Source organism: Netta rufina (genome assembly GCF_964035555.1).
Source record: "Netta rufina genome assembly, chromosome: 2".
Taxonomy (NCBI): Eukaryota; Metazoa; Chordata; class Aves; order Anseriformes; family Anatidae; genus Netta; species Netta rufina.
Window position 1 is genome coordinate 113818985 of NC_140124.1, and position 27354 is coordinate 113846338.

Sequence of the window (27354 nt, forward strand, 5' to 3'; positions counted from 1 at the left end):
CCCACAATGCATTGGCCATATTGTCAAGGGGAAGAAAATAAGCAGTATGCATTGTAATTTTAAATTCTGCTGCCTTTCAAGTCAGTGGCAAAATTCCTGATTTCAGCAGTGCTGGATATGGTTGTGCTATTAGCAGATGCAGCTGGAAGGGACTGCTGAGTATCACAGGGCAATCCCCTCCTGCCACACTCCAGCACGACCTACGTTAAATTTGCTACATGTATTGGAAAGGAATAATGTGCAAGGCATGCAATTGCAAATAATTTCATGCCTTGGATTTACACTGAGGACTTAAGGTGAGCAGGTAATTTTTCACCTCGATACAGAGATCATTAAATTAGAAAAAGCTTTATTTTTCCAGGCTCTTCGTGCTTAGCATATATCGTTGAATTTCAGGCTGCTGACTTCAGAGAACATTTTAAACACACAGAGCTGCTGTATGAAGTAAAGTTAATGCCAATGTCAGTTTACTGGTTTGGAGGCTGGTAAAACCGAAAGCTCAGAAATGGAGTGTCAAGATGGTTTTGGACAGTGACTTTAAAACAACCTTTCACTTTTCTACTGCAGGTGGAATGCAAATGAACAGGGACTGAAACAGTTGTCTTCCTTGTGTCTTCTACATTTGTCTCCTGCCAAGGAGACAGAAGAGGAAAAGCCAGTGGAAATGTAGATATAAATATTTCCTCTTCAGGCCCAAAGATGCAGGGTTTGGAGTCAGCCCTTTTGTTCTTCCTGTCCCTGTGTTGAAAGCCAGGAATACAGAGATTTTTAATTATCCCTCCCTTTCACATGACAAGATGACATTAAATGTGAAGCTTTTTCTAGTCTGTCTGATGTTTCTAGGATAGAGATAAATACATTAAAAAATCTTTTTCTTTCCTTTTTTTTTTTTTTCCTTTCCTTTTCCATGTTTAGCTAATGAATTCACTGCACACACCCTCCTGTTTACAGCACAGGGAGAGGTTGATCTTTCTGGAAGTAAATCCTTGTTATCATACAGAATTTGATCCAGTTTAATGAAATCAGGGCAAACCCAGTGTGTATGTACAAACCCTTATTTTTCAAGGGAAGGGTAGTGTGTTTTGGTTTTGCTTAATGAATTAGTAGATTTAGAAGACTTCAAACAATGACAAATTACTACTAAATTCAAAGCATCAGTTGCACAATAGATTCAGTTGTATGCCTCAGAACATTGCAATTCTTCACGCAGAAAATATATGGGGAAATGTATGCACAAACTGCTTCTGTTTGGTAGCAGGAACATGTTTGTAATTCAACAATGGGCTTGATGTCCCTAAACTATATTTAGAAACATATTTTTCCAAGGGTTAAAAAAAAAAAAAAAAAAAAAAAAAAAAAAAAAAAAGCTGTGAGAGCAGGAACTGAGTGCATTGCCTGGGAGCAGCACCAGATGCTAAAGAGGCTCGGCACAGGGCAACAGGGCAAGACAGCCAGGCAGGCTGTGGCCAGCAGCCCAGGCATCATGCCAGATGAATCCTCCCCTGAAATGAGAATATTTGGGGAACAGATTTGTACTACAGTGCACAAATTTCATGCTTATTACTCATGGTATTTCGTATTAAGCTTCAGTTTTACTATCTCCATTAATGAAGCAAATCAGACAGTGCATCCTCCAAAGACTGGTCAAAGTTCATTTCTTTGTTTCTTCCAACTGTGGTTTGATGACTGTGGAATCAAAGGCCATACCCCAAAGCATCACTTCTTATCTTCTGAATCTTCTTTTAAAACACAGAACTAAAGTCAAAGGACATGCACCAAGTTCAGTCAAAAATTTAGAGTAGGTCTTCAGTAGCAAAACATTTTCCTGCTACTAAATAGTTTGAGACAGGGTGTGGTGGTTGTTTTTTTGGTGGTAGTGTTTTTTTGTTATTTATTAAGATACCTTGAATTTTTAAAAGATATTTTCTTTTTTGTTGTTGTTGTTTAACTGTAAAAGTCAAGATGTACCTGAGGCAGTGTTTTAAAAGAAGGCATTGTGCACTCAATTAATAGAAAGAATTTTGGTTTTCAAAAACATATGGTACAAGTTTTAAGGAAGATTTGAAATGGAGTAGTTACCAATCAAATGTGTCAACCACAGGGAAAAACACTTCAAAATATCCGAGCCTACTGTTGAAAACAAGAACCGGTCATTAAATACATACAGGAAAGCAATTGTTCACTCTCTATTTTAAGACAAGAAAAATGTTTTTGTAAGACAACTATTTGTAACTTCCACTAGAATTTACCTGTGGAAGAGACACCATACTGTAAATATGGCAATATGCTGGAATCTCCAGGGCTTTTTTTTTTTTTTTGATGGGTTGTTTTTTGTTGTTGTTGTTGTTGTTGTTTTTTCTTTTCAAGGCAGAACACAGAGATATTTTTAATTAGGTGAAACTGAGGAACTTAATTCAGTGTTGACTTCAAGCTCTTCATGTCTAGGCTATCAACTTCTCTTTCTAAATAAAGAAGAATTTCATTTAGGATTTAATAGAAAGTGCTTTGGTCCATTCCCCCTGTCACAAAGACTAATATATCTAATATTAAAAGAAAGTGTAGGGCAGAAGAGAAATAGGAAAAAGCTCTAAAAGTTCAAATCATACTCCATAATTTTCCAATAAAGCCTTTTTGAGAAGTTGCATTTCCATACCCTAGAGCTAGCAGGTGTATGGAAAGCTGTTTTGTGTCAAGAAAATATGGTGTCAGTAGTGGGAGTGATATCTGTTGTAATGCACCAGACAAGGGGACCTATAGTGGGAGGTTTAATTATGCTGACCGTGATGATATTGTAGTAATAAATCTGCAAAGCTGGCACTAGCATTGCTCCACTACTCCCACACACTTTCCCCTGCACGTTCCCTCAACATGTGATTCAGGAGTTTTAAAATCTTCTCTGTTGGTGCTCTGGTGCCACAGTCCTCCTGCACGGAGTGAAGTAATGTTCACCTATCCTGGCTGAACATGCTGCCAATCATAATCTCCATAAAATGCCATGTTGGCAAGGGGGAATGGAAAAGTCACTTCTTACAGGAGGGTGTCACTGAGGTAATTTCTTGAGGACAATACACACAAGTATGAAAAACACGGAAAAAAATCTTGATTGTGATCATAAAAGTGGAGTTGCCTGAGGCATGGCAAGGCTTGTTCTGAATGAGAAGAGTTTGCTCCAAAGGAGGGATTTCTCCCAGTTTGCATCCTTCTGGGTCAGCAGCAAATACTGCTACATCTTTGTCATCATACATCAGTTTCAGTAGCACATTGATTCCTTCAACACCATTACCTGCAGGCAAAAGTGCTTGTGGGATAGCAAAAGATAACATTGTTTTCATGCGGTGTATGTTGTTTCTGTTTGGAAGAAAGGTCAGGTATTCAGGCTTCTGTGTTTGTACTGCTTGTCAATGAGAATAAGCAAAAATGATCTGTAGTCATCTTCTGCAAGGAGCTAGCTGCTGCAAAGAATTTGGCTTTGAAAGGACTCTAGGAGATATGCAGAAGGGTATTAATATTTTTTTATTATTATTATTATTTCTTTTTCTGTTCAGAAACCTGTGCTTCATTTCCACTGAAGTTTTACCTGTATTTTCTTCATATTTTCAGTTAATTTCATTTTAGCAGGGGCATCCTGGACCATGGTGCTTCACATTTCGGATTAGGCACTTACCAAATGAGGTCTCTTAGGAGCTTGCTCTTTAAGCCTTGCTTCCTTGGTCCCATGTCTTGACCTATTTTAGGATGTGAGATTGAGGGAGATGGCCCAAGGAAGGCAAAGATCCTTTCATATTCTTTCTAATCCTATCCTCCATGACAGGCTGAAGGACTTTGTGATGGAGTCTCCTATGGAAAACTGCTTTTACTTTCCAGGAAAATGCTGGCTGAGAATTGATGCAGAGATTCGAGTAAAGGACATTGTGATTTTCAAGGTCAACAGTTAAAACAAAACCTAAATTGGTAATTTATCATAAGGCCTAAGGCAAGATCCATGCTGTGCTGTTCTTCAGGACAGAGTGAGAATCTGCCTTTGTTTCTGCCTGTCCTAAGAGAAGAAAAAGATCTGTGAGGTCTGGGCCCTATCAAATCTCTTATCTCTGCTGGTAAAATGGGGATAGAGCAAAAGCCCCGCATGCCTCCACTTCTCTCATCTTCCTCCACAAAGCACAAAATTGTAGTTCTGAGGGCTCTCCTGCTCTTTGCATGGTATCTTCGTCTAAACTGAAACAGATGGGACTTCCACCATGATAAATGTCATACGTATTTTGTGAAATACACCATGAACATAGAGGAGTTGTGCCAAAACTCAAAGGCATTAGTGCAGTTTATGTAATCAAGCCAAGTCTATTTCCACCTGTTAACATATTTGTAAATGTTTGTAACCTGGTGCTAGTCACCACTGGACATGTTATTAAAAATTAAACTGAGGAAGTCATTGCTGTGCATGCACTGCAGTGTGCTATACACTAAGCCCCTGTTTTATATGTTGAGCCATTTCCAATTAATACTGTTAGCTGACAAACCATTAGCTGACTAATTTTTTTCACACATTAAAACACTCTAGACAAATAAAAGCATGGCCATGTCCAAGTTTCAGATTTCCCTCTTTAATATAACAGGAAATACTCAAATATCTTATGAAGAAAGCTAACTGCAGCCTAAGACAAGAACATCAGGGGCAATAGGGAAATTAAACTTGCAGGACACTTTCCAGGGGAAAGAATATGAAAAAAATCAGCTACCCAGATCTTCACTAAAGAACAGTGAGTTTATCTCAAGCACTGTAGAGGAAGGAAAAAGCTATTCTTCTCAGTATGAACAGGGAGAGACCTGGTCCTTTAGAAGAACCCAGTTTCTCTTTCCCCACTGACTTTGAATCACAGTTATCTAAACTATAACAGTAGCTTGTCCATGCTTCCACACTCAACCAGCAGCACAGGTGACCTCTGAAAGCTCACGTTGCTCTTCTGCTATCACAGTGGATAATGAACTGGCTAAAGTTGACAGGCTATGAAAAATGATCCCTCTGCTTTGCTATCGCTCCAATAAAAGTGATTCTCTGATGATTCCTTGCAACAGTCTGAGCACCTCTTCCAAAAGTTTTCTGTTCTGTGGGTGAAGTAGCAGTGGTAGAAAAAAACACAGACTCAAATGCTTCTGTGCGAAAACAGTAACCTGTTATTTAACATAACATAGGTTAACATACCCATTCCAGTCTACAAAAAAGGTGTCATTTTGTCAGAAATAAGGAGACTAAAGTTGATTTTTCCACACAATAGCACCTTTTTATTTTGATCTTCTTTTTTCTTGTCAGTCTCGTGCTTTCATTTCTTGTCAAACACTGTCTTGTGTCAGTTTTGATGCCTGGTGACAGCCCTGATGCTGGCAGTTCATTCCAGTGTTAATAAACTAAAAGCAAAAGGAACCTACTGCCCTTCTAATCTGCAACTGTAGCATGGTGCTTTGCTGTCTTTGAAGTAAGGCCTGCTTCAGGGGGACAGTTTGGAGATCCTTGAAATTTTGGCAGCCAGCTTAGCATTTTGATAGGTGCTTTTCAAGTTCCCACATCTCCATTCCTATTACAAGGGGTTTAGGTGCATAACTCTGTATTACACCTGATTTAGCTTAAGTAGACTAATCCAATATTTCCTCACTATCTGAAGAAAACAGTTTTTTTTTTTCAGGAAAGCAGTAAACAGGAAAAATATGATCTAGATTTGAATACAGAGGATGGGAAATAGAAGGATGTTCATTTCAAGAGAAGAAATAGGGTGCATGCATGAGAACAGCAACTAGAGTCCTCTTGACTTCACCAGTAAGTCCACTGCTGAATTGTCAAAACACTTCCCAGTATAAAGAATATCTGGCATGAGTCCTGTGAGATTGTTTGGACTTGTCTTTGTGTTTGATTTTAGCCATAAATTTATTCTCACTACTTCTGGGGAAAAACCCTGGAGTCTCTCTTCTGGCTGTGCTTAGACCTCATCTATAATTCTATTGCTTTATCCTCTGAAAAAGATCTGGAATGTCTTTTATGAAGGATGACTAGATTTAAAGTGGAAGGAATCTGTCCAGAGGCACAGTAATTTTTTTGAATCTATCTGTCATGATGATTTTGGACAACAGGTTACAGGACTCATCATTTTAAAGAATACTGTGACCAGTCTGAGAGGTGGAGAAATACTCAGCATAAGTATCTGCCTTGGAAAATCATTGGAGAATAACTTTGCCCCTCAGATAAAACACATATACAGGGTGTTTTAAATATTTTCCTAAACAGACTATAAAGATTCTGGCAATTCAATTTTCAGGTTTCAGCTGTAAGTTGAAATTTCAGGTACATGTTATTTTTGGATTAATAATACCTAAATATGTGGATTGGAAATTTTTTAGGACTTTACTCAAAATAGTCTTGAGGTATGCAACAAAGTAAACAAGTTACATGAATTAACTTTTCTTCACACAAATTGATTGGGATACCTGTGTCTGGAAACCTGTAGCAGCAATTTTCTCATTGTACATTCTGAAACTGTGATGACTTAACTGAACATCTGTCTTTTCCTTGTTGTGCTATAAGAGAAATAAGGACTTCTGGGAAAGGTAATATCTTTTAATAGATCATCTTTTGGGCATAGAAGTTCTTTTCGTGGCCTAGGAAAACGTGTTACCTATTTCTACAAGCCATTCTTTGCCTCCATGCTTAGATCACAGTTGTAAAAGGACCTCCTATGTGTTTAAAAAAAAAAAAAAAAAAGTTGTTCTTTTAAAGGACTATAAATATTCAGTACTTTAAATATGAAGGTCAGCCAATGCAAAGGACTACCATGAAGCTTCATTTGGATTTTAAACTCAGTGAACTGTGTATGTCTTAAATCTTATTCAGGGATTCCTAGTCTTGAGCCGGTTTTATTTAGTGGACAGTAATCCTAACACAAACCCCAACAACTCAGGGCAGGGAGAATGTGCAGTGGAAACCAAAACTAAAAGAAACACATCCATCAATTATGGAAATGTCATTTCCATCATTTCTAAGTACAGTGAGTCAACAGCCTTATTGCCATGTTGAAGGAAAATTTACTCTAGTGCAATATGCCAAAATACTGTTTAGGTGTCTGGGCTTCCAGGATATTGGTCATAAAATTAAAAGGTGTGTCAAAGACTAGAGAATTAATTTAATGCATTTAAAGCCAATAAAAGGTGCTGTGGTGTTCAGTCAGAACAATGTATGTCATCAAAGCCATTGGTAGTACCATCATTTATTAAGATTACCTGACACTTTCCATTATAGTACCAGGTGTGCAGTTTGATAATAACTTCATGACCTTCAGCCCCCAGGGGTTATATTTACTGTTCTGTGTATCCCATCTATTGAACTCTTTCAGAGAAAACCATCCATTTTCAAGAATTAGGAAAAATTTGTCCTTTAAGGGTTGTATGATTCTTAAATATATTTACCATTTCATAAAAAGGTTGGGATGCTGTTTGGTCTTGACACTACAGAGGACTAGGAGACTGAAAGGAGTCCCAGGAAGAAGAGAAAATCTCAGATGGGACCATCAGTGAATGTGACACTGATGAAATACAAACTAGGAAATGAAAGGACTTGAGTAGCTGAAGCTGCTCAGCTATCAGGGAGCAAGAGACTTGTTTGAAAAGGTGTGATTAGGGTTTTATAAAACAAGAAGACTGAAACTGAGATGGAGGGTAGAAAATGAAACTGGAAAAACAAAGAGGATGGGATGAGGAGTTGGGCATTTGGAAGACACAGTATGAAACAATTTTGAAGAGACAGCGTACAAGGTATCATGTCATGAGATGGGGAAACAGGAGCTGTCTCTGGATCTCCATGAAGAGGCCGCCCCACAGACCCAGCATGGGAATCCCATGGCTCACCCTCCTTCAAATGCCCTGCTTCATGCAGATGGATGCTGAAGGCCTCTTCACCTGGCAGCTGCTTCTCTGTGCAGCAGCTGAGATGTGCAGGGAGCTCCCAGCTCCACAGCCTCTGCAGATTCAGCAGGGTGTCCCCATGATTAAACTTTGGAGTTTCTTCACATTATTAAAAAAAAAAAAAAAAAAAAAAAGTTACACAAAGAGAAGTACTTTACACTGATATGTTTGCAGAACTCAAGCATTTCCATGGTAGGTAATGCTAGCTTAAGGTTGCCTTTGTTGCCAGAATCTCACCATCTGAAAAACAGTGATAAAAGTCCCATCTAACAAGAGTATTGTGAGGATTAATTGGGTATGCTTTGAAAAGTGCTGCACAGTTTTATCACATATTTCTGTTTATTTCACTTTTGAATCAAAAATCACAGAAATAAATTGGTGTGGCCCAAATGGGAAAAAATATATGAAGCATTATCTACTTTCTTCTAAAGCCACACTACAAGCTATTGAGGTTGGAAAAGAAAAATAAAGCACATGAAAGCATGTTTTGTTTTGTTTTGTTTTGTTTTTTCACGTGAATAAATTGATTTTCCTACGCTGAAAAAATGGAGGACTGTATGCAAATACAGGGTCCCTGGCTTGCCTATCTGTTTGAAGACTAATCTGCATTTGAGTTTTTCTAGCCTCAAAGTCGTCTTGTAAGAGCAGCATTTACTGAGAAAAACAAAAAGCAATCCACGTTAGGCATTTTAGCATATTCAGAAAGGAAATGTCAGGCAACATGAGGCAAAAATGTGTTTCCTTGTTTCTCTCTTTTCTAACTGAGTGGGAAAAAAAATCACCTTGACATAGGGCAGTTAAAAAGCTGGTATTCTGGGAGTTGTTAATCTATTGATCTGGTAGACAATGTGCTTCACGAAAGCAGTGAGTCAAATGCATGTTACCATTTCTGCCATGTTTGGAACATTACCATTTATATTCTTGTAGTTTTTTTAGCTTTTTGGTCAGACAGCATTGTCCATGTGATTATGTGCTTATTGATAACAGTGGAGCAACAGCCAAGGCAACAGCAATGTTTGTTCTTGATGGGAGTGCACAGAATTTCTGATGTTTCTCTATATATGGGAACAAAATTCCCATAGAGCAGCATTGATTTTCTGGGGCTTCTTATTTTAACAAGATATAACTTTATTTTATTATTTTGTTGGTGGTGAGGGAGATAGGGAACAAGAAAAAAAAAGGGGGGCGGGAGCTTTGACATTGTTAGAGTTGCTTCCACAATGAACAGATTTCTTGAAAAGAAATGCCTATATAACCTCCTTTGGCATAGGCTGGGAGGCTGGGATGCTGCCAGTGAGTCTTGCTCTTTGTAGCACAAAAGTGACATTCTGCACTAGCATCTGCATTGCTGTGGAGGGTAATTTCTTTTAAACTATTCCTTAGCTGCTCAGAATACATCAGAGTAGGGTTTCCTTGGTATATGGGTTATGTAATAGTTCATTAAATCTTTTCTGACTATATACCGTCTTTAGTAGATTATTTAATCACTACCATGATAAATAAATAAATAAATAAATGCATCTATTTACTCTGTTAAGCAAATAATAATAATAATAATAATAATAATAATAATAATAATAATAATAATAATAATAATAATAATAATAAAATTGTGTTCCCCTGGTTCAGACCTGGGCACAAAAGTAAAATATAGATATTGCTGATATACACCAAGTTGTAGATCACAGTATGTACTTCATGCTGCCACTTTTTCAAGTGAACAGATAACTGCACTTTAGCATGCTTTGGTACCTAAAAGGTATTTTTGCATTTCTGTGATTTCCATCATTTTCCAGATGGTATGCTCAAGACCTAAATTACCTCTCCTCCAAAGTAAAGTCAGAAGAGAAATATTGTTAGAACGATGACTTATTTCCATTGCCATATACAAAATGAAGATGGTATAAGTCAAATTCTAGATGGACAAATATTTTATCTGCTTCTTGTTCATGCTCCTTATTAAAGGTAAATTATAAACAGTTATAAAATGGTTAGTTAATACTTGGAAGGTTTTAAAAATTGTTATGAATCGCAACAATATGTGTTCTAGATAGGTTAAACATATTAATAAAAGGTTAGTTAATTGTTGCTGAGTATTATGGAATTTAAATGTTTTATAAAAATCAAACTTAAAATCAATTATTAAGCCTTTCTAATACAAATGTAACATAAGGGGAAAGTATTTGTCAGAAGAAAGTGCTGAACAAGTAACACAGAATGACTGAAAAATCTCAGTTCTGGAACAACACTGTTTAATTTCTACAACAGTTTAAAGGCAAAGGCAATTAAGATGAAAAGAAAGAGAGTTAATCTGTGCAGAATAAATCTTGGATATACAAAAATGAACATGATATTCATGTTCTCCCTCCCCAAGAGAAAGAGAACTTGGCTTCTTTATCATCAACATGGCTACAAGGAGAAAGTACAAACTTTTGCCTTTTTAGTAGATAAGATTCCTGAAAAATGCTTAAATCCCAGAGAAGTGTATGAGAGTTGACACCTAAACCCCTCTGTTACCAGGCTAATGGTTCATCATCCTGCAGGTATAGCTAACACCTGAGCCTGCTCAGAAAAAGGTTGTCCAAAATGCTACCCTGCTTCTACATTTATACATCCTGAAGCACTGAATTAAGCACTTAGGTAAGGTCCAAATTTCAGGTCTGAAATGTATGGCGCCCTATTCAACATTTTAGTACAGGTGATTGGCACGCTTTTTAAAAATATATGCAACGTTTAGAGGAAGACACCTTCCTCTAAGTATGCACCTAGAGCATACGCAGAACCAACAGTCCCATGCTCAGCATCCTGCTCAACCCATTTCATTCCCCTAGGGAGCGCCTTCCCCAGGGTTACTCCCCAAGCCCCACCACAGGGCACACCATGGTGTTTCACAGGGCTGTGACTGGTTTGATACAAAGTCCTGGGCACCCAGTCTCAGAGCTGCTTGTGCTAGGGAGATGCTGAATGAGAGGTATTGACAGGGAAGGGAGCAGGGCTGGAAGCACGCTTCTGAAAGGGAACTGAGTCATGCTCCCTTTCTGTTTGCTATCTCTCTGCCCATGAATTGTGCATTTCTTTGCACTCGGCGAGTGGCACAGCTTCAGCTATGACTCCCACCACAATTTTGCTTTTAGCCTGGTTGCTAGGAGATGGCAGCATTGAGTTCAGGCCCCTTCCTTGCCACAGCTAGCAAAGACCTTGCATCCCAAATTTGACCCCTCTTCACTGTGTCTTGCAACAAGAAGCTGGAGCTCAGGTCTCCTACCTCAGCCACATGCTCCAGCACCCAGGCTGGCACACATCAATGTGCTGCATCCATGCTGTGCCCTCTGGCCCAACGCTGCTGTGCTCTGCTATGAGCTCAGTGCACCAGCTCTGCAATAAACTCACTGATGTGTTTTCATTTCAATGGATAGAGGGCCTCTGGAGCCCAGCAAATCTGTGGATCCCAGAAAGTTGAATAAGGAAACAGGGCCTCAGATACTCTGCTGAGCCATGGGCTGGCACTATGTGGCTGTACAGTGATTCTTCTGGAGACATCAGTACATTTCTTGCAAAAGATGGGGCAGTTGGTGTACATACAGCTAAGTATTTTGGCAGCTTCTGGGAGTTAGTCCTTTTTGCATTGTACCCTTTGAACACTGTCCAGTCCTTGATAAATTTGGTGAAAATCCCTTGCTGATCTTTGTGACAATAAAATGAGGCCCCAAGTGAGTCTACGTCATGAAATGTCATCTAGTTTTGGAGATAAGAAGACATCTCAGCCTTGACAGAGTCAAGGATTTGGATGATGATTTAAGCTTTGCTGTGAAGGCAGAACTTTACTGTATAGCTTATATTTTCTCATAGAAAATAATACTTCTTCTTTTATAATGACATTTGGAGATTAAAGGTAAATAATGTTAAAGTTGAATTCCTGGCCAAAAAAAAAAAAAAAGGCATTGCGATTTTGGCTCTTTGTTTAAGTCTATTATTGTTTAAGAAAATACATAGGAGACCAGTTTGGCTATCTCTCTTAAAAATGCAGAGCTTAGCTTCCACTCATATTAGTGCTCAACAGACCCCATTCTGATTGTTTATGGAATTAATTATCTGGTGGCTCACTATTCTGTATTAAATATTAAAAGTTTCTGTTAATAATATATGTTCCATTTCATGAGTCATCTCAGTTGAGCCCAAGTCTTTTTAGCCAATAAAAGAGAAAGGGATATCTTCATCTCAGAAAAGTTGGTGGCATCTTATTTGAGAGATGGGACTGACTAATGGTAACAGGAAAACTACTTCACAAACGTTTAATTTGACACAGTCTGGGCACTATTTGAACTCTTTGATCCTTCTGTGTTGGTATATGTATTGTTATTATTTATATATATATAAAGGTTTGTAATATTTTATAATTTTTTGTAACTTGGGTATATTTAGCAACAATAAAGAGGTAATACAGAATCTTACAAAAAGGGGAGATGATACTAAAAAATCATTGTTTAGTTGACTACTTTGAAAATGTCTTTAAAAAATCTTGTTTTTTATAAATACTGATGATCTATACAACTATTTTATTTGAAACTACTGACATATATTTTCATCACATAATAGAGTCAGGCCTACTAAAAAAAAAATAAAATAAAAAATGTCTACACGTTCAAGAGAAACAAAGAAGTTCAAATTCAATTGCAAGCTAAATCAGAAATTCTGAGAAATTCTGGCACTCAAATCCCCGCAGTGGGTTGAGCAGTCATGCACTGATTGTTTTCCTTGTTTCCAAATACTAAACCACATTAAATCTTTTTTCAATGCTTTCTGCCCCCCAGTGTCATAAGTGAAGTTGCTACTGGGGCAGTCTATGATCATGAGTGGAGGCGTGGTGCTCTCAGCAGTAGATACAGCAATCATAGATGGAGAGATATACACTTCTGAAATATGATTTTCTATAGGGGAAAGTTGTGGGGCCATTGTGCTAAATCCTGTTTGATATTACACAATCATCTAAGAAGTTAATAGGGAGCATGAGAAGAACTCATGGTGTACAAAGAGTCGCTGCTTATACACGAGACTACAAATACTTTCAAACCACGTTTGTAGAGACATCCTTACCACTTGCGTGGTAAGGACTGTCCTTATGTGGATGGTTGCTCATTCAGCCCCCTGCAAATATAGGAAATGTGTTTGTATTCTGTTCCTCCATTCCTTCTGTCATTTTTGAGGCTGATACATCAAGAAAAGGAGTTGGTGCATTCTGTATTGTTTTGTTTTATCTAGAAAGAGATGGTTCTTTGACTCAGAAGAGTCACACCCATCATCAGAAAACAATGGCTTCTTTCTATCCTTTTCCATGCCAACAAAGAGTTGGATTTTGCAGGAGACTGTGAGCTCTTCAGGATGAGAGGATGCCTCTTCCCCTTTGAGAAGCAGTATTATTGGCTAGTGGTGCACATAAATAAATAAATAAATAAATGTCTCATATTTGCGGGAAACATCTTTTATTGCTTTTTTTTACATTGTATTTTTTCAGCTGATATTCAATGAGAGACACGTATGTGCTTGATTGACATGTACTAAAATTTTGTGAAAGCAACGGATGGGAAGTCTTAACAATGGAAAAGACCCTCTCATGCAAGATAAAATGTAACAATAATTCAAAACCTTTCATTGTTTTTTCAGGATGAGGCTGCTCCAGCTGACAAACAGTACAAACAGGAGCCAACCCAGGTCACTTACTCAACATCAGCTGTTTCCAGCACACAGGAGGTGTTGTACATCAATGGAAATGGGACCTACAGTTACCATAGTTACAGAGGGCTCGGAGGTGGGCTGCTAAATCTCAACGATGCTTCTAGCAGTGGTGAGTTTCCTTCCTTACAAAATATGCCTGTGTGTATATGTGTTCGTGTGTATATGTGTTCATGTGTACATTTCTCCTGCTGTCCAGAAAGCTAGTCCGAGGGGCTCGATATTATCAGATAATGAGTAGGGACACAATCCTGCAAACAGCGACTGCTGAGCAAAATGCTTGTTCACTGCATGCTAGTCTCATTTCGGTTTCAAGGGACTAATTCACAATAGGGTGAGACTAAACCTGAAGTCCCTAGCAAAGAGTAAAAAAATAAATAAAAATGCTGGGTTAGATCTTCATCAGATTTGTATGAGTTTACGGGAACATACCCTGTTATTATTGTCATCTCCTATACTGATCACAAAAGGAAGCCATTAGTATCTTTGTGACTGGAGTTTGAAAACACTGAGCTCCATATTTTGTGAAACAAACGAATTGGCCTGGATTTCTCATGTGGTTTCTCTGGATGTTTTAATTTACTGCAGATAAGGATCTGGCATGACAAGTGTTAAATGAGAAATCAGCACATATATTTCTACCCTATGCTAAAAAATGGTGCAAGTAATTATGTGTCACCATGAGGTTATATGCCCATCTGAAAACAAAACAAAACAAAACAAAAATAAACACCTCATAAACAAACAGGATCATTTGTTTAAATAGTCCTTTCTTATATTAGCGAACAAACAAATGTATGTTAATTGTAACATTTGTTTGAAATGGTCCCCCTTACTGATTTCACACAAATTCAGAGCAAAGGAAATGGTTTACCTATTCTGATAAGAAGAATATTATTGTCTGTCTGTCAGAGAAAAGTGATTACTCTGGAAAACTGAGGGACTCTTGCCTCCAAGAACAGTACTTAAAAAATGTCTCAGAGGACAGAGAAATCCCTGGGTTGTTGTCCTGGCTGATTCCTCACTGGTTGAGGAGTATGATGCTACAGGTACATGGACTGGCTTTGGCAAGACAATAATTGTTCATCTACAGCCTCAATTTTCAACATGCTAAGCAATTTTCAGAATGTTACCAGGGCTGCAGCCTGCGAAGCATTAGTGGTATATGGTGTACTGGTGACCTTCACCTCTGTGAATGACTTACATAAAATTTTCTATAGGCTTAAAAAAAAGAAAATATTTTAGTTTTCAAAATTCTTTGATGTGAAGAGATGATTACAATTGTTTCCATGTGCACAAAAAACACATCTGAGATATTGAATATGATCTCTGATCAAATGTTTTCATAAGAGTAAGACAGCCGTGGAAATCTCTGTTCCTGGAAAAATGTACAAGAACTTTCAAATTGCCTTTTACACTGTGGTCAGAGAATGTCCTAATCAGTTCCTGCTGAAAACAGTTGGTGCTTGCTCTTCCATCCAAGTAAGAGCAGGATTAAGCTTCCTATATGATTTGTTTGTCAGCAGAAGCCATCAGAATTGCTGCATTTTACATAATCCTAAACTGTGAAGGAATCACAACTCTTTTGTATCCTTGTTCTTCCCTTCAAACCTTTTGTAACAGGACACATTTTCATAGCTTCTATTTTTTAGTGGATTGTAAGATTTAGGCAAAAGTATTTTATGGCGCCTCAATATGAACTTCAATTTTTGAAAATGAGGTACAAATTTGACATCACAAATTAGTTTTGCTTTCTGATTAGAAGCAACATTTTCTTCATATCTTTAATGCAGAGGACTCTAGTGCTTTCATCATGATTAATGTTCAAGATGGGTTTTGTAACCACAAACGGTGGTTATCCCAGAACTACCAAATGATGCACAACTAATGCAGCTGGGTAACTGTGCAGTGCACTGTACTCCTCTGCATAGTACCGCTGGGGTATTTGACCATCATCTCTGACATGTCCCTGGATATTTGTTTTTTCATTTGTGGATGGAGTTGCAGTTGAGAGGGGTGACAGCTTCCCTCCTGACAGACCTCACAGGGCAGTTGTTTGCAGTAATTATTATGTTTCAGGGAGTCAAGTCCCAAACATACATGGAATAGTTCTTTGTGAATTGTTTTCAGGACCTAAGAAGTGATTTTAAGAATGCATTTCCTTTTCAACTTAGTAACTCATCAAATGCTTTTATCACCTTCATAAACATTCACCTAGTGTAAAGATAAATATACACCTCAGTCAGAATGTGCGTATAAACAAATACAGTCTGGTTTTACATATCTGCTAAGACAGGAAAAAGGAAGAGAAGTTGCAAAAGACAGCTAAATCTTGCTGTTTGAATTTTTATTTCTGGATATTTCCCCACAGTAATATAATGACAATGTCCAATAGCTCTCTTATCTAGTAATCCAGCTAATGTGTGTGTTTTAAATGCTGTGACTCATTTAATTTGGTTATTTCCTCCCCTATAGAGTTCATTCCTACTCCAATCCTATCTTAAATACTTAGCTATCTGCTCACCCAACTGTTTTGTAGCCCTGGCTCAGGGACCTCTCTGTGCCTGCCTGCTGTTGCAGGCTTCCCTCCTCAGTCTGTCTTTCCACATGGCAATTACAGAACCATAATTATTTCCTTACACAACTGTATGGGGTGAGCCTTCATACAGCTGCTCAATATGAGCAAGCAGAATGCAACAGCTTGTACAGTGACCCTTCCTTCATTGTCAGGAGAAAAAAAAAAAAAAAAAAAAAAAGGCAGGAAAAGGCTTGGTCTTTAAGCATTAAGGTGTTTCAGGTGTTTTGCCATCTAGGCCAAGCCAGCTCAACTTGAAAGCTTCAACCCATCTGCAAGAAATCTATGGATTGACGGAGCTTCTGTCAGCCTGTACACAGACTGAGGAGAGGCCTCTGGCAAGTAGCCCTTGACTCTTGTAGATGTTCAAGGAGAACTGCTTACTGAGAAGCGTGGATTTCCACGGTTCTCATTTTTTAAGGCTGTTCCTGCTTTAAGGCAGTTCCTGCTACAGAGATGAAAAGAAAAGCTGCAGGGTGGGGTGAATGCAAATGACATTTGCTTGCCAGTCGCCAGCCAGCCGCAAAGGCTTCAGCTGGCCCCATTCCACCATACCTGGCATGAGCCTGGAGGGATGCCCAGTCCAAGGGCAGGAGGATGAGTACAGGTGTCAGACTGCTCTACGGGGAGCAAAATCCCTTGTTGCCACCATGAGCTGTCAGAGTCCCTGCGTGCTGCTGCCTGAGCCTCTCCTGGCAGAAATGGGATCACCCCAGGTGTTTCTGTCTAACAAGTCTTCGTCCACCCTTTCCTGGTTACTACCAGCTGTCAGGGCTGGCTTTTCTGAGCCTGGTTCTCCACAGCCACTTTGTTTCCTGAGGTTCATTTTCTCTAAGAGGGTGTACACTGCTGCTGTTGCTGGGCCTCCTGGAGCTGATCTGGGGGCTGTTCCTTCTCTGCCGTCATCTGGTTTTCTAGGCAGAAATGTCAGTCATTCCCTTTGTGTGTGTAAAAGAGAGATTGTGTTTCAGACTGAATGGCAGACTAGCCGTGCCAGACACTCCCTTGTATCATGACATGACAAAGCAGCTGTTCTGTCTCTGTTTCTCTACACAGATCTGCAGCCACCCTCTACCACAGCCGCGAGTCAGCACTGCATCCCAGGCACCACAAATGTCCAGTCCCCTTCCAACTCAGGTGAGTCCTCCCGGTGAGTCCCAATAAATTCACACTGCAAGCAAATCCTGAGCCCTGACAGGCTGTTCTTGCAGCCCCCTTTCCCACAGGCAGGCCTACACACTGCAGCCAATGTCCCTGTTGCAGTAGTTGCTGGACTCCTGTTGCACTGCCCACCTCTCCTTGCTGCTCCAGGAGGGCTCTGGTCCCCAGGCTATTCTCCACTGTCTACCCATGTCCAAATCAGCCTTCCTGGTTCTTCAGGGTCCTGCAGAATCGACCCCATCAGCCAAGTAGCCCAGGTTGCAGGACTTTTGTAGAATGGGAAGCCCCCACTATATCTGGTGCACTGTCCAAGTTCACCTCTGTCACTATTTGTTACTAATAAACAGTGGAATTAATTGCAATCCCTGGCACAAATGTTGGTTCACACAGTTAATTTTGCTCATTGATCCCTCACTTCTTTCTAGAGCATGTTGTGCTCCAGAACTGAAGTTATTTTGGTATAGCTGCAGGATCAAGAGAGGTTTGTATGAGCAGGGCAACTGCATGCATGCTGGGCAGTGCAGTGCATCCCTGATGAAGAGGAAGGATGAAGGCTGATAAGCCTCAATGTTTGACATGGCTGTGCTGCTCTGGGGCAGGGAGAGGATGGCTGAGCACTTCAGTCTAGTTCTTCATATAGCAGTAGGAAGTAGTTATTTCACTGCTCTTTTGTGCAATTTAGGTCAGAGATGCAAGCAATTGCCACAGGGCTTGTCAGTTCACTGGGATACAGGTGCATTAAGTGGGTTGAAAGGTTAGAGAAAAGTAGAACATACTGTGTGCTGAACGGGGTTGTACAATTTATCAGCCATAAGGTTATACAGAAGCATGTGCTGTGCCAAGCATTGCTCACAGAATGCTGAGGGGTATAAGACCCACGTGGTTCCTTCCCTTTAAGCCACACCACATTGGCATAGATGCAAAGAGAGTATATTGACACTAGTATAAGCAACAGAGAAGTTGTGTAGGAATAACAGGTACTTATCACAGTTGAAGTTGTTATGTAGACTATCTTTTGTGAGGTTACAGTATCAGGGTGCAGGGTGCAATGCAATTCCCATGTGCCTCACTAAGCCTGTATGCATTCATGTACTGAAATGCAGGGGATGGTCAGGTGTAACAGTTTTTAGAGGGTGATGTTACTGATAACAGTGATGTGAGAATTCACAGGCATCTATGTCTCAAATTTGACAGTTTTCTAATGCAACCTTCATATTCGGTCAGAGGTTGGACTCAATGATCTTGAGGTCTCTTCCAACCTAGAAATTCTGTGATTCTGTGATGGTAACATGAGGCATGCAAGAGAAAATTGCTGTTATGTCTTTTCTTTTCCACTCTTCCCATTATGCATTCTTATTTTCCTTGTTTATAACTTTGCCAAACTTTAACTATTTGAACTGAAGTTTTCCATCCTGAAGTCAGCTGCAGGGTGAATATTTCTGAAGTCGTTTCATCAAAAGTAATTTAGCCAAAGGTTGTTGGGAATGCAAGTCATTTATCCCATGTGTGTGATGAGGTCTAGCACCTCTGTGAAATGTCCCAGGAACCATGCTTGGTAGGGGAAGTTGTCATACAGCTGGGGACTTTTCTTGCTCTGAGAAAATGTGCTCAAATTTGCTGAAATTATAACCTTATGTAAAATCTTGAACATTCACTAGAGGCTTCTTGGCGATAAAGTAGGGAAAAAAATAATATAGAGTCCAGCAGAGCATATCCAGTATGCAGTTAATTCTTTAAGTGTCACATGCTCACCACAACATGGATGGCCTTAATGTAGGGGATGAACAATATTTTCCTTGTGGTTGCTTTCTCAAGCTTTTTATCCCTGTACTACTGCACAGTTTTCTGTGCTCTCAGTGCTATCCTGCAGAAATCAAAGCGGAGATAGAAATAAAAGACAAAACAGTTTATTTCTAGTACAGGTGGAGCCTGGAGCATGAAGAGACAGAACAAGACTGATGGAGTTAGGAACCTGGGAGAGCGTGTTTAGTCTCCTTTCAAAAAACAGCAAAATGTTCTGTTGGGAGAAATTAAATTATTTTACCTATGTTGTGGCAAAAGTGGTTGTTTCCCTCTGTGAAATACTGGCTGAATTGTTTATTAAGATCATACCCACTTTTCTGTTCCCCCTTCTTCCTCCTCCTCTTCAAATTATTGTCCATATGGCATATGCAAGTATTATTCTGCTCCCACCATAGGAACTGGGATGAAATGTCTGTGGCTTAGTTGGACAGTATCTTACTGTTCTACCTTAGCACAAAGTTCAGGAGACAGTCGTTCAAGCCAGACAGGTGTATGCCATGTAATCCTTTCATTGAAAAACAGTGTGTTAGCTGATTGTTGAAAATGCATGATGCTCAGTGGCTATAGGCATTTATGTGTTTTCACATCTCTTTCCTCAGGCAACATCTATATAAATATATACATATATATATGTATGTACATATATACCTGCTATTTAAATTAGCAGAAAATGTGTTTCCCAGAGGGAAAGATGTAGGGGGAAGAAAGAAGCTTAAAAGGTCCAATTCATTAGTCTCTGTTTACTTGATCTGAGATCTCTTGGCACTTAAAACAATAGATTTAGGCACATCTGTTCTGTTTGGAGGAGGAAGAAAAGAAACATTGACAGATGCATAATATCACAATAAAACATTCCTGCAATAATAAATACATCTGATTTGGGAAAAAGTAACATGCTTTGATAGTTGTTTCAACTTAATTTTATTGGTGTAGATGAGAATCAAGTACAATATTCACTTCCAAAGCCACTCATAGAAAAAAAACGGGGGGGTAGAGAGGAGAATGGATGGCATAGAAAGACACATGAGAGATTTCAAAGCATGGGCAAATGTATTTCCATGCAATGCTACAGGTTTGGGGCAGAGTGGCTAGAAAGCTGTGCAGAGAAAAAGGATCTGTGAGTGCTGGTTGATGTTTGCCTGAACGTGAGCTGGCAGTGTGCCCAGGTGGCCAAGAATGTCAACAGCATCCTGGCTTGTATTAGGAACAGTGCAGCCAGGAGGACCAGGGAGGTGATCATCCTCCTGTACTCTTCTCTGGTGAGGCTGTACTTCGAATACTGTGTTCAGTTTAGAATCATTGAAACATTGCGGTTGGAAAAGACCTTCAAGATCATCTGGACAAACCATCACCTTAATACCAATGTCACCCACTAAACCATGTCCCTAAGAGAAGAGGAGGCTCGGAGGAGACCATATTGCTCTATACAACTACCTGAAAGGAAGGTGTGGGAAGCTGGGGGTTGGCCTCTTCTCAGAGATAACCAGTGATACGACTAGAGGGAATAGCCTCAAGTTGTGCCAGGGGAGGTTCATGTTGGAATTTTAGAAACATTTCTTCTCAGAAAGAGCAGTCAGGTACTGGGATGGGTTGCCCAGGGAGGTGGTGGAGTTACCATCCCTGAGGGTGTTTAAGGAAAGGTTGGATGTGGTGTTTAGGGATGTGGTTTAATGGGTGATATTGGTGGTTGGGGGATGGTTGTACCAGATGATCTTGGAGGTCTTTTCCAACCTTAATGATTCTATGCTCCTATTTTGCTATAAATGAGTTTATATATTCACACTGCATATATATATTTGTGAGAGAAAGGTTAGATGCTTAAACACACATGGCTTAAAATATTTTTTCTGTTCTCAATCATTTTATGCAATAATGGTAACCATTTTGAGAGTCATTGGCATATTTATTACTCATTTGTTTCAGTAGTTGTTAATTTTAAGACTGGTAGCCATCCAGTGACAACACAATTCCTAAGGGATTTTTGCTGAGAGAGTTGGTACTGTCTGAGCTATCAGTACAATACATCCATGTCTGACCCATATTTTGGAATATGATATAAATCTTGTCACTAATGAGTAGTGTGTGAGGCAATAACTAGCTGCATTTAAGTCTTGCAATTTACAGAAAAGCCATTTGTCCCACAGGGTATTTAATGGCAGATACTACTAGCAGCTTATTTGATAAATGATTGTCTAGCAAATGGAGAGTAGGTTTTTAGGGTTTTCCTATTCAGCTTGATTTGGTTCCAACAAGAACCATTTCACCTCACAAGGGAAATTAGGTCTCTGTAACTGGACTGAGGTAGTGAATGTGAAATATTCCTGTGCTAAAACATCAATCAGGTGGCTTCTCCAAGAGGCAGTGGAGCAGTATCTCAGTCTTCAGAAACAGTATAAAAGAAAGGATCTGTCTCAAGGAATTTGTTTAATTCACAGCTCAAGAGAATATTATGAAGCTATAAAAACTTGGGAGGTGACACTTATGAGTTATAATAGTATGCACTAAGAAAAATAAATAAATACACAAAAATTTTCTGTCTTCACCTTTGCAATGTACGCTTAATCTTTGCTTGAACACTGTGGAACCTGGTAGTGTTTGCATTAGGATTTTTAATTGTCCTGATGTACTCTAGCATGGGAAACAATATGTTAAATCATGCAATACCACCTTGGAGGAACCCAACAGTGCAAAATTAATTGCAAAAAAAAATCAGGCTTTCTCTGAATTCTTCTTTTTTTCAGAGGCTTTTCCTCTGTTTAAAGATACATTCCCTTGTTCTTGTGAAGACTGGCTTTTCAATAAATACTATTAAACATATGAAGGAAATACTACTTAAAGTAAGGACAGTCATCAAAAGAAATGACGTATAATCTGTTCAGCTTTCTCCAGGTTTAGTCATCTGTAGTGATGGCTTCTGGAGACAGAGGTATATGAAGTGTCCACAGTAACCAGTTATTTTAAGAAGCATTCAGAATATCTGTGATTTATTTGCCTGGATAAAGAAACGTGGTGGATATTTATTAGTAAGCTTTAGGTTTGTGTCTTTCAACAACCGATTTGCACTAAAACAAACAAGGAAATCTATACTAGAAGAATAAGATGCATTTATTCCTTATCTCCTGAAGGGCCAGGTATGACTGATGAAGCTACAGATAAGGCTAAAGCATTTTTAGTAGAAAGCAGCCTAAGCAGCCTTTAATAATCAGTAATATTTGCCAGTGAGTGTCTATCATAGCTATTGAAAGCTGAATTCAGTATAATATATCATGTGGTGAGTCTCTGTGCAAGGTATTGTCCCAGATATAAAGCTTGACCTGTCATAAACAATATTTGGAGGTGAGGTGTAGGGGTCACATAACAAAATTAAAAGAACTGAAATTGTTTTCCCCACATCAAGCATGGCTTTTCCTCTTTCTGTTCAGCCTTCTGCCAGCACACGCAGCTTCTCTGCCTGGCATGTTCACTATCCTAAAGCCATAGCCAAGAACACATTTCTGCATGTCTGGATTTCTTTGCTTTATTGCTCAGGGGGCTTTTATTTGAAGGGAAGTGGACAGCACTGTTACTTGTTAAGAACTTAAGGTAGGAGTTGCAGAGTGAATGAAAATCCTATTTTCCTACTACATAGAAATAAAAATAAATAAATAAATAAATAAAAATATTTTGAAGTATCAGGGCTACGTTAAAATCCGAGGTTTCACATTTCCTATGTATACAAGAACTCAGTATACAACAGAAGTCTTCCACATCAAAAGGATTTTTTTAGTGAATGTAGGCTGAACATTTGTCTCTATTCTTACTTGCACAAAACTTTATTTTCAGTTCCTTCAGAGCTTCAGAGATACATATTCCAAAGAGTTAAAGACAAAACAAAACAAAACAAACAAAAAAACCCACTTTCTTCATGATAATTAATCAGCACATCTAGGAATAGAGGGTGAGTCCTTCAGTTGAGTACATCAGTGTGACTCTATAGCCTTGTGAGGAATCATACAGATTTATGCATGCTGGACATCTGGTCTTCACCTAGTTTTCCTTTCAGAGTGGTGCTTTTATTATGTGTCTTTTATTTTTATAAGGAAAACCTCACAAGTGTGAGCAAGAATGCTTCTATACATTTTCAAATTATGAGTGAAATAATGTTCTGTTCGACTACTTAAAAATCTGGATTACAAAGGAAAAACAAATAAAACCCCTACAGTTTCCTTCAGAAAAAGATGTGCTCTGCCACAGCAGCTCTGTTGTGCCCTATATTGTGTGTGTGTTTTTGGCTCTGACATGAATGAGAATCAAGGAAAGAGCATAAAAGTTAAAGTAGGTTCACCTGGAGCACAATGCCCTCAATATGTCAGTGGTAGCTCTTCCACTGCTGCCTCAATAAATATAAAAGTCTTTAATGGCTTATTACAACTATTCAGTCTAGCTGCCTTTATGATTTGTATACCCCTCTTCCCTGTGCCAGGTTAAGAATTTATTTGGAAACATCCTCTGAGCTTCTTCACACCGTGATCATTTCCCAGCAGCGTGTGGTCACACTGAAACAAATTCACATAGGATGATTGTCCTTTTATTTATCCTTTGTACACTGGAAGTCATTTAAAGTCCATCCATTTATGCCAGTGTAAAATTGGTTAATACAGTTGTAAGGCTAAGTGGTGTTCATGCTAGTTGCATAGTAGGAAATAGAAAGATCTAAGAAGACTCTTTCTGTTTGAGTAGTTTCTTTTCATAGACCCAGCTCTACTTTCATTCACTCGGGGGGAGGTTTTCATTAACTTCAGTGCATGTGGGGACATGGCAGTCTTGACATTCTTTGTGGTCTCAGCCAATAGTTGCATAAACATAAAAGACAGAAAAATAATAGTAATGTTTATGATCAGATTTTCAGCTTCTGGAAATCAGTGCATCTCTTTCCACTAGTGCTTAAACTAGCATATATGTTTCTGAATCTTGTAATTCAGATGGGATTATTCTCTGGAATATAAACTGGTGTGTTTGGTATTCTGTAGTTGAATATGCTAAATTTCAAAATTATCGCAGTCTTTTTAGGAAGCAAGGTCTATCAACTTTTCCAATCCTGGGAAAAGTTTTGACACTGAAACACATTTTCCAAATGAAATTGAACAGTGACATTTATCTCATAATAAAGTGAAAGACATTGCTGGGGGTAACTTGATCCCAGTTTTCAGGAGAGTATTAAGATTGAGATCAGGTCAGGCTGATCTTTTGCCTGCCAGAAGAATAGATTCGCTACATTGTCAAAATGAATGAACAGTGTTCATCCAGATTTGCACATAATGAACTGCTTCATAGGTATACTTATCATCTATATCCTTCTATGTCCTAAATAGTCCCGAATCCAATTTTGCCTGTCCAAATCTCCAGGCAGGAAAAAAAAAAAAAAAAAAAAAGTATTGTTTTAAGTGGAAAATGCAAACACCTCATCAAAGCACTGTATGTCTTAGCTAATAACTGTGGTCATGCTATCAGGGAAATTCCCCACAAAGCTGAACTTCAACATAGCAGGCAGTTTTGTTGATTGCAGTAATCTGCAGATTGCCCTCAGGAGTTCTGTCTTCTGCAGGCAGCATACATGGTCTGGAGAAAATTCTTTGATGAGAAATGTGGTACATAGTGGTACAGTGAGGAAGCTGCCAATGCAACATGATGATTGCTTCAGGTTCTCTTGTCAGTGTTCAGACCTTACAAGATCCTTGCAATATATTGCAAAAAAATGGTAGTGTCATACTTACTATACCAGCCAGATTCTCACCGACCTCCTATCATTCATGACTAATGATTTAAATAAAAGATCACATGGCATGAGGACTATTTAATTGAAAGGCCATTTAACTACCTCAGTAAGGGATTCACAATCTGGCCACATGCTAATTGAAGCACAAAAAGTTGTGAAAATAGATATCTGGAGAGCATGGGCTTGATGCTCTGTGATTAAAAAAAAAAAAAAAAAAAAAAAAAAGCAACTGTGTAGATTGCCATGAGGGCTATGACAGCAGCTGGAGCTGGGGGTGCACAGGAGTTGAGCATTCTGCCTCCTTGCCAGCATCGGATCCCTGGGCAGTTTTGGGGAGTGTGCAGCTAACACTGTTGGGATACCCCTCAGCGGCTAAGCTTCTGCTGGCAGTGGACTTCTGTTATGTCAGCTGAATTTTAAGCGCTTCTGTCATATATAAAAATAAATTGCTGTGGTTCCTGTCAAGGGAATGATAACTGAACAGTTGTTGCTTGTATGTGCTGCTTCTCACCCGCACTCATTGAGAGCAGGTTTTGCTGCTGTGGATTTGTAGCTACAAACGTGTTGCAGTGAAATGTCTCTGGCAGCAGGATTTGAACCTTCTTTTCTTTTCCTGTGTTATCTGCAGGTCCAACAGATCTCAGTATGAAGAGGCAGTTAGCAACGAGCTCTGGATCCTCCAGTAGCACAAGCTCTAGACCCCAGCTGAGTCCAACTGAGATAAATGCAGTGAGGCAGCTTGTGGCAGGGTATCGAGAATCAGCCGCATTTTTATTGCGTTCTGCAGATGAACTGGAAAACCTTATTTTGCAGCAGAACTGAGTCATGTGAACTACACACTGGCCTGGTCTTATCTCAGAGTTTCCACTAATGACATTTTGATTTCGCAGAGCACACACTTCAGTTACTGCACAGTCTTTTAGGAGAGTTAATTACCATAATGCCACACTGTTCTTGATCCATAGAGTGATGTGTTAAGGTGCTTCAAGTGAACTTCGACCTCTGGTATTTCTGAGGTACTTTACTGTGTCCAGCCTATTGCTTTTGTTTTAGTGTGTCAGCATAAATATCGAAAAAGTGGCTAGAAATTAACTCGTTCTAACAAGTGGAGGAAACAGAAGATGCTGTGATGGTTTTTAAAAAAATAGTTCAAGATCCAAGTGCAATATTAGTGGAATGTGATACTGACTCATTGGACTTAAAGCTGCAGTATATGGCAAAACGTTGCCAAATGTCCTGTTGCTACAGGGCACAATTGCAATTAAAAGGATCTTGTATTTTAAAAAAATGTAATTTTTATAAAAAACAAAACAAAAGATTTTTGTTTTCATTCAAGATTTTTCATTTTTACTTTGGTAAACTTTTTCACTGGTCCTGAAAATGTTTTGAGGAGCTATTGTAAGTCCCCCCTTCCTCTCTTAACCCCTCCCTGACTGTGCCCTTCTCCCCAACTTCATATTCTTTCTACAACGAGTAACTCTTGATGCTGGATAATTCTTCCCCCGTGTACTGTAAATTGTCATCTATGGAATACCTTCCAAAGGAAGCATGCATTTCCTGCATTCATACCATTCTCAACTCCATTCTGTAATATATTGCAGCTTTATTAGCAATTAATAAAGAGTTGAGGGTTTTTTAAAAAAAGACATATCATTGAGAAAAAAATAAAAAGAGAAATTGATTTCTTACGGCGAGCTCATCTAACTCCATGATCACTGCTGCTGTCCTATACAAGTCCCTCTAGTTGTGATTGGATGTAGATGATGAATGTTAAGAGGTTGCAAGTGACAATCTGAAAATTTGCACTCTTGTGTGTATTTATTTTGTTTTCCTTAATTTAAACAAAATTCTTATGGAGGAAGGTCACTGACACTTCTGGTATGATTTGTATAATTCCCAGGCCTAGCTAAAAACTGTACAAAAATGTAAATGGATGCAGCTGCAACTATAATAAAACTTTTCTCTCCCCTCCCCCACTCTTCCCAACCCCTCTATTTCTTATTTTATAATATTGATTACACATAAATGGTGTTTTCTTTGTGCACTACGGCAGGCTTATTTTTAAGTATATAGAAGAGGTACTTTAGTTTATGCTTACTGTACTATCTGTTCTGTTGTTTAGCTTTTGTTGAATAACAAGTTTCTTGTGCATTCCTAAATTTGCCTTATTTCATGTACAAACTTTTATGTAATTCCATTTTTGACAATGAGTTTAAGGCATCAGTGATATTTTATATCTACTTGTTACATATAGTTTTCCAAGTAATGACTGTGATTGTGACCAAGTAATGTGCACTTTTTCTTGTAACTGTGGACATTGCTATGCTTTTTTTTCTCTAGTGTTTCTAGAATTACTGTTGCTTACAGTTATGTAAAAGAAAAAGAACTT

General features: G+C 38.8%; 1 protein-coding gene across 7 annotated transcripts in view; it reads left to right on the plus strand.

Annotated features, from left to right (window-relative positions):
- NOL4 (nucleolar protein 4) overlaps positions 1-25787 on the plus strand; it is a gene marked incomplete at both ends in the record, with an annotated part of 190850 nt that extends 165063 nt beyond the window's left edge. For 6 of the 7 annotated variants that reach the window (XM_084307041.1, XM_084307038.1, XM_084307040.1 and 3 more), the window contains 2 exons: positions 13603-13783; positions 25594-25787. In XM_084307041.1, the coding sequence (XP_084163167.1) occupies positions 13603-13783; positions 25594-25787 (375 nt within the window). Of the gene's footprint in view, positions 1-13602; positions 13784-17302; positions 17384-25593 lie in introns of all 7 variants that reach the window. The other variant, XM_084307037.1, reaches the window with a different exon arrangement.
- Positions 25788-27354: the final 1567 nt, after the last annotated feature.